Source organism: Coregonus lavaretus (assembly GCF_964263955.1).
Source record: "Coregonus lavaretus genome assembly, contig: HAP1_SCAFFOLD_2964, whole genome shotgun sequence".
Taxonomy (NCBI): domain Eukaryota; kingdom Metazoa; phylum Chordata; class Actinopteri; order Salmoniformes; family Salmonidae; genus Coregonus; species Coregonus lavaretus.
In genome coordinates, this window is record NW_028160700.1 from 51,220 (window position 1) to 60,921 (window position 9,702).

The 9,702-nt window shown below is 47.6% G+C and overlaps 1 protein-coding gene across 1 annotated transcript; it reads left to right on the top strand.

Annotated features, from left to right (window-relative positions):
• The first annotated feature begins 615 nt into the window (after nucleotides 1–615).
• On the top strand, nucleotides 616–9,416 carry stard10 (StAR related lipid transfer domain containing 10). The gene is made up of 6 exons (XM_084196009.1): nucleotides 616–1,493; nucleotides 5,493–5,640; nucleotides 5,766–5,869; nucleotides 7,577–7,694; nucleotides 8,157–8,209; nucleotides 8,884–9,416. The coding sequence occupies exons 1-6, from the start codon at nucleotides 1,329–1,331 to the stop codon at nucleotides 9,094–9,096; spliced, it is 801 nt and encodes a 266-aa protein (XP_084052135.1). The 5' UTR covers nucleotides 616–1,328; the 3' UTR covers nucleotides 9,097–9,416.
• The last annotated feature ends 286 nt before the right edge of the window (nucleotides 9,417–9,702 follow it).

Here is a 9,702-nt window from a genome sequence, read left to right on the forward strand (position 1 = left end):
CGCCACCATGGGGCACACACTGTCTGCCATCTGCCCGGTACAGTTGAAACCATGATTCATCTGTGAAGAGCACACTTCTCCAGCGTGCCAGTTGCCATCGAAGGTGAGCATTTGCCCACTGAAGTCAGTTATGACGCCGAACTGCAGGCAGGTAAAGACCCTGGTGAGGATGATGAGCACACAGATGAGCTTCCCTGAGACGGTTTCTGACAGTTTCATCAGCTGTCCGGGTGGCTCATCTCAGACGATCACGCAAGTGAAGAAGCCTGATGTGGAGGTCCTTTGCTGGCGTCGTTACACATGGTCTGCGGTTGGTCTCTCAATGTTCTAATCTCTCAATGTTCATCTCAAAGTGCACCAAATTCACGCTTTTTTTTTTGCATTCTCTCCCGGACCCCCTATTGGCTTTGGGCTAAGCATCCAATTGTCTTCAAATCCTACAAAAGTCACTTCCTAAAGGCATTCCTCCAATAGCCATCTCCCGCAGTAATGGTTCTGTTGTTGAAATAGATAGAAAAATAGTGAGAAAATAAACAACAACAGGAAAAAAGGGTGGAGGTAGGGAGGAGAGTACACGCTTGCTTATAGGACCAGGCGCGCTGCTGATTTCTGGTCCTTGATACAGGGATGTGTGTTCGTGCGTCTGTGTGTGCACGTAGCCGAGTGGGCGGTTTCACTTCGATTGTCAATCTTTTATCGCTTCTCTGTGTGTCTCCAACGCTTTCCTCTCTTCCCCACACTGCACCATCAACCTCCAACGACGTCGAGGGACCATAGTGGGGCACACAGCGACGCTGGGGAACTGAAATGTAAACCGGCAACAATTGATCATAACCCTCGGACTTGTCAGGCTTTCATTTCCAGTCGAGTCGCCGTGAGACTGCAGAAACCTGAAATAGCTGCTGCGGACCATATTGAACTGAAATTGATTCACGCGAGAGGGTCAATAATGTTATAAGATTAACGCCGGAAAGCTTCCACTCATGTGATTGTATAGTTTATATGAAATATATTTTATTTTTATACCGGTGTTTTTGTGCTTGCTTCGTGTTTGCACAGTTTCAGTGATCCCGCGCAGCTCCCATTTCTAACACATCATCACTGCTTGCTCGGTATATGTGATATATTAAATTAGGGGAATAATTCACTCAGAGGATAGAGGAGTGCGTAGTTTAGCCCAGTCACTCCTCACCGGTGCCCGTTCGTCCCAGTTTGCCTCAGGATTGGGTCTCTTCGCCACCTGGAGTTCCCCTACCTCGGCTCGGTCTCATCGTTGTTCTTCCCGGTGAACTGCAGAAGAGCGAGCTCGCTCTCACCGGTAACAGATAATGTCGGGGGAGTCGGTGTTGATCCCGGACGACCGGGCATTCAGCAACTTCAAGGAGGAGTGCGGGAGCGAGGAGGGCTGGAGTCTGACCTACAACAAGACGGGCATGACCGTGTGGACCCAGACTATAGCAGGAGACGAGGAGAAGTCAATCCACAAGATTAAGGTGAGAACAGGGTAGGCCGGTACACAGCTGAATAGAATATGTGAGGAGCAGCGGGCACCATATGGGCTACCTCGGTCACACAGTCCCATAACAGGAAGTCATAATGGCATAAATTCAAATCCTTTCGGAATATTACTCGAAGGAGGGCAAGGAAGTGTTATTTACAGGAAGAAAGTAAAGATATATTTGAAAAGTATTGGGCCAGGGCCTGGGTATGGTGTGTGTTGTGGGTGCCAGCGTGTATGTATCCGGGTCTGTGACAGGATAGCCGGCAAACAGGTGTTCACATGGAGTTGTTTGATGAAGGGAGGAGGGGAGAGAGGGAAACAGAAGGTCAACCAGGATGTGTGTGGACTGTACACGTGATTAATCATCTCTGACGTTACACTGTTGGAGCAGGCCACTTTAAACTCAGACAGGTGTGTGTGTGTGTGTGTGTGTGTGTGTGTGTGTGTGTGTGTGTGTGTGTGTGTGTGTGTGTGTGTGAGAGAGTGAGAGACCAGCTGTGTGTGATGTAAGAAGCTGCAGGTAGAAGTCTGTTGTGTTTCCCCATAGAGATTCCTGTTCTGCTACCTGTGAGTGTGGGCTACTCTATGACAGGTACTTTAACTGACACACAGACATTTTTGACAGACATGACCATCAGAGAAAGGAGCCTATAATGGGTCTGGTAGCTAGGTAGGCAGGCAGTAAACCTGTTATATTAGCTGTCATCTATCTGTCTCTGAAGTGTCCGTTGGCCTGATTTGCATAATGCCACAGTGTATAAAGTGTGCTTAAGGAGAGGCCTTGTCTTTCACTGCACTCATGCCTGTAGGGGATAGAGGTGTGTGTGTGTGTGTGTGTGTGTGTGTGTGTGTGTGTGTTTGCTCAGTTTGTATGCAGAGGTAATCTCTCTGTGTATTCATACAGGACAGGTGGACCTTCTCATAATAGCTCCACAAACAGAAAGGGAGAGAGAGAGAGAGAGAGAGGGAGGACAGTTATCACACATAGCAGGATACACACACTGATTGGGAGTAGCCCTCAAACCGTTACATCCTTGTGTGTGTGTCTCTCTAAACTCTTATGTAAATGTATATGTTGTGTGTCTCAGTATGGTTGTGTGTGTGTGTGTGTGCTCAGGAGGCAGTGATGCTATGATCCTGTTCTTCTATTTAGAGACTGGAATAAAAGCATGGATGCTCTCCCAGCTGATGCATGTGGAAAGTGTGTGTGTGTGTGTGTGTGTGTGTGAGGCTGTTGTAGTGTTCTCCTCTCCCAGACGGCCAATAGCAGTGAAGAACAGTGACATGTATAGTGCAGATGCATTGAAACCCCCAGAGGGAGGGGGAGGTTGGGGGAGAGATCTTTGTCCATCTCATCATCCTCATCATCATCATTAGCAGAATAATGATCATTATAATCAATAATCTATCAGCCGGTAACCATTAGTCATCCATATCATCAGCATCTCTATTAACCTCCCATCATCATTATACTGAGACACACGCACACGCACACAAAGGCAAGCCGAGCTATGCTTCTGTATATATGTGGGCGGTGTGTGTATCATATGTGGGTGGTTTGACAAGCTGTCAGACTGCTGGCTACTGTTTGGACTTTCCCCAGCACACACACTCCCTGAGGACTGAGGGAAACCTGATGGCATACAGATCCACTCATCCCATCTCATCCTTCTCTTCCACATTCCTCTACCCCTGTCCAGCAGAACAGATGAGCTTTGACAGGCCAGAGGGAGAGGGGAGAGGGGAGAGAGGGGGAGAGGGGGAGAAGGGGGGATGTTTGATTAAACGCAGCTGACTGTACTGCAGTCTAATGCAGGGGGAAGGGTGTGTGTATGTTTGAGGTTAGAGGTCGTGTATCATGTGACTGTGAGCATGCAGTGTCTAGTCCACAGGACTCCGTCAATACATACACACGTGTACTGCCAACATTGACCTCGCACACATGGGATTTCAGTTTACTGTTCACACGCACCACAGTTTAGTCTCCATGTCTCGTCAGTTTAGTCTCCATGTCTCTCCGTCTCTCTCTCTCTCTCTCTCTCTCTCTCTCTCTCTCTCTCTCTCTCTCTCTGTCTCTCAATTTCAATTTAAGGGCTTTATTGGCATGGGAAACGTATGTTAACATTGCCAAAGCAAGTGAAGTAGATAGTAAACAAAAGTGAAATAAACAATAAATATTAACAGTAAACATTACACTCAGAAGTTCCAAAAGAATAAAGACATTTCAAATGTCATATTATGTCTATATACAGTGTTGTAACAATGTGCAAATAGTTCAAGTACAAATGGGAAAATAAATGAACATAAATATGGGTTGTATTTACAATGGTGTATCTCTGTCTCTCTCTCTCTCTCTCTCTCTCTGTCTCTCTCTCTCTCTCGCTCTCTCTCTCTCTCTCTCTCTCTCTCTCTCTCTATCTCTCTCTCTCTCCTGCCCTCATCAGTAGAGGAGTGTACTGAATTAGTTTAATAGAATTACAATGATAGTCTTCTCATTCTCTCTCCCTCTCCCTCCCCCTCTCCTGTTTCAATCTGCCCTGTGGACACAATCGCTTCATTATTCTCTCAAATCCATTGTGACTTTTAAGTCCTTAGTCCAACACACACACAGAGAGAGAGTTGGGTTACTGAATCACTAGTGAAACTGCAGTAGTACCTGATAACATAGGTCCTCATGACCATAGAAAGTAGTCTGTATAGACTACTACTGGACACGGTTCTGTGAGATACACTCTCTCTGAGTCTCAGTATGGACCCATAGTTAAGGTTAGAGTATAGATTTGCTTGCCAGACCCACAAGGCTGTTGAGAGATGGGTTTCCCCATATAGTGAACTACTTTTGGTCGGGGCTATCCCCATGTGGCTGTGATCGAAAGTTGTGAATGCTATGGGTTTCTCCCCTCCCCCTATCTTCTGTCTTCTGTCTGTGTTGTTGTGGTGTGGAGTATTCCCTTGGCTGAGGTAACCATGGAGATGGCGTTACTGTAGGGCAGTTTTGCAGGCCTCTGGTGTGCGTGTGTGTGCATGCGCGTGCGCGTTCTCACTTTTTAAGAGCCTGACATTGGCATAATTCTGTGCCCCCCCCCCCCCCCCCACACACACACAAGCTCCTCTTCTCTCTTTTCTCTCTCCCCTCTCTTCTCTCTCTCCCCTCTTCTCTTCTCTCTTCTCTCCCCTCTCTTCTCTCTCCTCTCTTCTCTCTCCCCTCTCTTCTCTCTGTTCTCTCTCCCCTCTTCTCTCTTCTCTCTCCCCTCTCTTCTCTCTCTCATTTCTCTTCTCTCTCCCCTCTCTTCTCTCTTCTTTCTCCCCTCCCTTCTCCCTTCTCTCTTCTTTCTCCCTTCTCCTCTCTTCTCTCCTCTCTCCCCTCTTCTCTCCCCTCTCTTCTCTTCTCTCCCCTCTCTTCTCTTCTCTCCCCTCTCTTCTCTCTCTTCTCTCCCCTCTCTCTCTTCTCTCCTCTCTTCTCTCTCTCCCCTCTCTTCTCTCTCCCCTCTCTTCTCTCTCCCCTCTCTTCTCTCTCCCCTCTCTCCCCTCTCTTCTCTCTCTCCCCTCTCTTCTCTCTCCCCTCTCTTCTCTCTCCCCTCTCTTCTCTCTCCCCTCTCTCTCCCCTCTCTTCTCTCCCTTCTCTTCTCTCTTCTCTCTACCCTCCCAAGCCACTTGATTAAGGAAGGTTATAACATTTTCCTCCATGTAGCTGTGCGTTTGTATAGTGTTAGTTATTTATAGTTTAGGTGCTGTTGACTAGAGACACATCTGTGTACACTGGCCGGCCCATCTCTTCATTTAAACACACACACACACACACACACACACACACACACACACACACACACACACACACACACACACACAGTAGTGTAAGGGATTTGGCGTCAGGGTGGTGTCAGCTGTGTTAGGAAATGTATTTTGTTGTTGTTTGTGTATGCACAGTATTTATTTAAAAGTGTGTGTTTGGTCGACTAACGGTAAGAGAGTGTGTGTGTTTCTCCTGTAGTGTCGGATGGCGTGTAAGGACGTCTCATCTGAGACCATGTATGATGTTCTCCATGACATCGAGTACCGTAGGAAATGGGACGCAAACGTCATCGAAACCTTTGACATCGGAAAACTCACTGTTAACGCAGACGTGGGCTACTACTCCTGTACGACACATACACGCGCACACACACACACACACACACACACACACACACACACACACACACACACACACACACTCTCTTGGCGTTGTGTGTGTATGTTAATGAGGCTCCTCGTCTGTGTCTAGGGAAGTGTCCCAAGCCGCTGAGGAACCGTGACGTCATCACGCTGCGGTCCTGGCTGCCCATGGGCAGTGATTACATCATCATGAACTACTCTGTCAAACATGCCGTAAGTATAAACATGTACAGGGAGAGAGTGTCCTGGTCCAGAAACCTGTACTATACCCCCTACCCCGTGGCTCTCCAACCCCGTTCCTGGAGAGCTACACCAGTTGGAACTAACCTGATTCAGCTTATCAACCAGCTAATTATTCAAATCAGGTGCCCTAGACGATGTCTCCAGGAACAGGGTTGGAGTCTTGGATAGGGTCAGTGGATAACCAACTGGTTGTACAACGTTCTGCAGGTAGAAACATTTGAGATAGAACAGACCTGCAGGATATTTTCCTCAGTGGGAAACAAATGCTACAGTAGGACTGTCCACTCTATTTGAATCGACATGCTGTAGATGGACATGTCTTGGGGTATCTTTAGTGGTTGTGTGTGTGTGTGTACGTAAGTGCAGTTTGATAAAGGTGGGTCATGTGTGTTTAAGTGGAGTATTTGCTTACTCTAGTAAGACTGTGTGTGTATTAGTTGACATAATCCTCTGGCATTTCAATAAAGCTTTATCGGTCCGTGCCACTGCTAACGTTGGATAAAGCCTGTGTGTGTTTGCTGGATAGGGCAGTGGCAGCTCAGGGTTAGATTACTCAACACTCAGACAGTACAGTGGCTCTGCCCTGTCCAAGGGTTTGGTTTGGAATCAGACCTCTCTTTTTTACTTCTCTCTCTCTCTCTCTCTCTCTCTCTCTCTCTCTCTCTCTCTCTCTCTCTCTCTCTCTCTCTCTCTCTCTCTCTCTCTCTCTCTCTCTCTCTCTCTCTCTCTCTCTGTCTCTGTCTCTGTCTCTGTCTCTGTCTCTGTCTCTGTCTCTGTCTCTGTCTCTGTCTCTGTCTCTGTCTCTGTCTCTCTCTGTCTCTGTCTCTGTCTGATCAATATTAAGTTGGCCTCTCATGTGACTGCTGCTGCTGTAAGCTTCCGCATTCCACACTCAGACAAACCTGCAAGACACTTCCAAACATACATCCAGACATACACAGCTACTTTGCTCACATTGAGTTCATTGAGAGGAATGTGTCAGAGTTGACTGTTATTGGACTAGGCAGGGCCAGCTTCAGGAACAGACAGAGATGCAGAGCGGAACTAGGATAGGAACTGTGAGTGAGAATCCGTACTGTCACTTTACCCCTCCACAATATTGTGCAGTGAACTCCTGATAAGTGAATGTCATCTTTTCAATTTAAACTCTGTTTAAGTGCAGGGCAGTTCATCATTTTATTTAAATACATTTTGGTTGAATGTTCTGGCCATATAGTGCACTCATGCAGAATGAACCCAAATAACTGGAGTCAACTGTATCTCCTGAGTGGCGCAGTGGTCTAAGGCACTGCATCGCAGTGCTAACTGTGCCACTAGAGATCCTGGTTCGAATCCAGGCTCTGTCGCAGCCGGCCGCGACCGGGAGACTCATGGGCGGCGCACAATTGGCCCAGCGTCGTCCAGGGTAGGGGAGGGAATGGCCGGCAGGGATGTAGCTCAGTTGATAGAGCATGGCGTTTGCAACGCCAGGGTTGTGGGTTCGATTCCCACGGGGGGCCAGTATAAAAAAATAAAAAATAAAAATGTATTCACTAACTGTAAGTCGCTCTGGATAAGAGCGTCTGCTAAATGACTAAAATGTAAATGTACAGCAGTTGAACTGTCAGTGGTTGAGACCATTTCCTCAGATGGGGTGTTCTGTGCTAACTAGGGCTGTTCCACTGTGTATTCCTGTAGAAATACCCCCCCAAGAAGGACATGGTACGAGCGGTGTCCATCCAGACTGGCTACCTGATCCAGAGCCATGGACCGAACCACTGCACTCTGACCTACCTGGCACACGTGGACCCAAAAGGTTATATATGCCCCCCCCCCCCACAGTGGAGGCTGCTGAGGGCAGGACATCATAGTAATGGCTGGAATGGAGTCAATGGAATGGTATCAACCACATGGAAACCACATGTTTGATTCCATTGACTCCATTCCAGGCATTATTATGAGCCATCCGGTGGTTAATGTGCTTGGAGAGTTAATGAATGATTCATACTCAGGACCTTCTTTCTATAGCAATCGCCATAGTAACTATGGATCTGTAGGTCAGGGTCTGTCCCTCTCATCTCTCTCTCTTTTTATTGCTCTTTCTCTGTTAATCCAACTCTTTTAAGATCTTAAAGCTCTTGATAATCTCTCCATCTAATTATCTCTAAATCACCCCTTGTTCTGGTGTGAGCATGTGTGTGACATCTGTTAACAGTGAGTGATTTGACCGTGGATGACATGCCATGGTGTAACATTTAAAAATCCCCCCCCCCCCCAGGTTCACTACCCAAGTGGGTTGTTAACAAGTCTTCCCAGTTCCTGGCTCCCAAAGTAAGTACATTCCAGACTGCTTATCCCTACACTGCCCAGCATTACACTCCCACTGTACACACTCCCACTCCCATAACCACATTATAATGCTGAAGCAAGGAGAGGGAGAGAGATGGGTAGCAGGCATGTGTGAGTGGCTGTGTGTCTCCATGCATAACCCTCTCACTCAGCAGAGTCTGGTTGTCAGGTCTTGGGAGACACGGGAGAACACCTATGTATAATGTATGATCCATCCTACACTTCCCTGGGCTAGAAACTGTGTGTGTGTGTGTGTGTGTGTGTGCTGAAATAGGCCATGGGATCTCAAGGGAATGAGGAAAGATGAGGGAGAGCCCCTGATATCTAGATCTCAAACCGATAGACAACACACTAAAGCACAGCAGCCAACTCTCTCTCTCCATCACTAGGTTACTACATGGCACAGCAGCCAACTCTCTCTCTCTCCATCACTAGGTTACTACATGGCACAGCAGCCAACTCTCTCTCTCTCCATCACTAGGTTACTACATGGCACAGCAGACAACTCTCTCTCTCTCCATCACTAGGTTACTTTATGGCACAGCAGACAACACCACTACTGCAAGAAGCTCTCTGCTGTTTGTGTTCCTTTTTAACCCTGGCTAAATGCAGATCTCTGTGTGTGCGTGTGTGTGCGTGTGCGTGTGTGTGTGCAGGCGATGAAGAAGATCAGTAAGGCGTGTCTTAAGTACGGCGAATGGAAGCAGAGACACAACCCAGGCTTTAAGCCCTGGCTCTACCCTGAGCAGACTACACTGCCCACAATCTCTGTGTCCGAGCTTAGCATCCAGCACGCAGACAGCCTGGAGAACATTGACGAGAGTACACTCAGCGAGATGCAGACGCGGGAGGAGAGAGACAGCGACTAACACCACACACACACCTCAGTGAGATAAGAGAGACAGTGACACAAACACACAACACACACTTTCTCTTTCCTCTCCAGTCAGTCTCTTTGTCCTGAATCTCTGCCCCTATTGCCCATTATACCATGTGTCTCTGGATCACATGGCTGTCTCCTGTAAAGCATCCTGAACACACACACACACACACACACATTCACAAGCCACACACACACACACACACACACACACACAGGTTCGCTCTCTGTTCCTCAACACTACAGATGTATGAATGAATGTAGAGTTCAATCTTAAATACAGATTCCTACAAAGGTTTTCATATTTCATTTGTGATCCGAGTCTTTCTTAAACTTTGTGTGTGTGTGTGTGCGCGCGCATGCGTGTCTGCGTGTGTGCTAAATGAGGTCTGACAAATGATTGACCTGATTTAACAGATTGTTCTGGTCTGAATCCATCACAAATACACACACGTACAGACTGTTTAATACCACTACTGCTGTGTGGCCTAGTTGGGAACAGGGATCCCCACTCTGGGTTGGCATGGCAACTCCCTGCTCAACTTAGCACCAGGGAAAGACAGGGAGAGAGTGGAGAGGGGGGAGAGACAGAGAG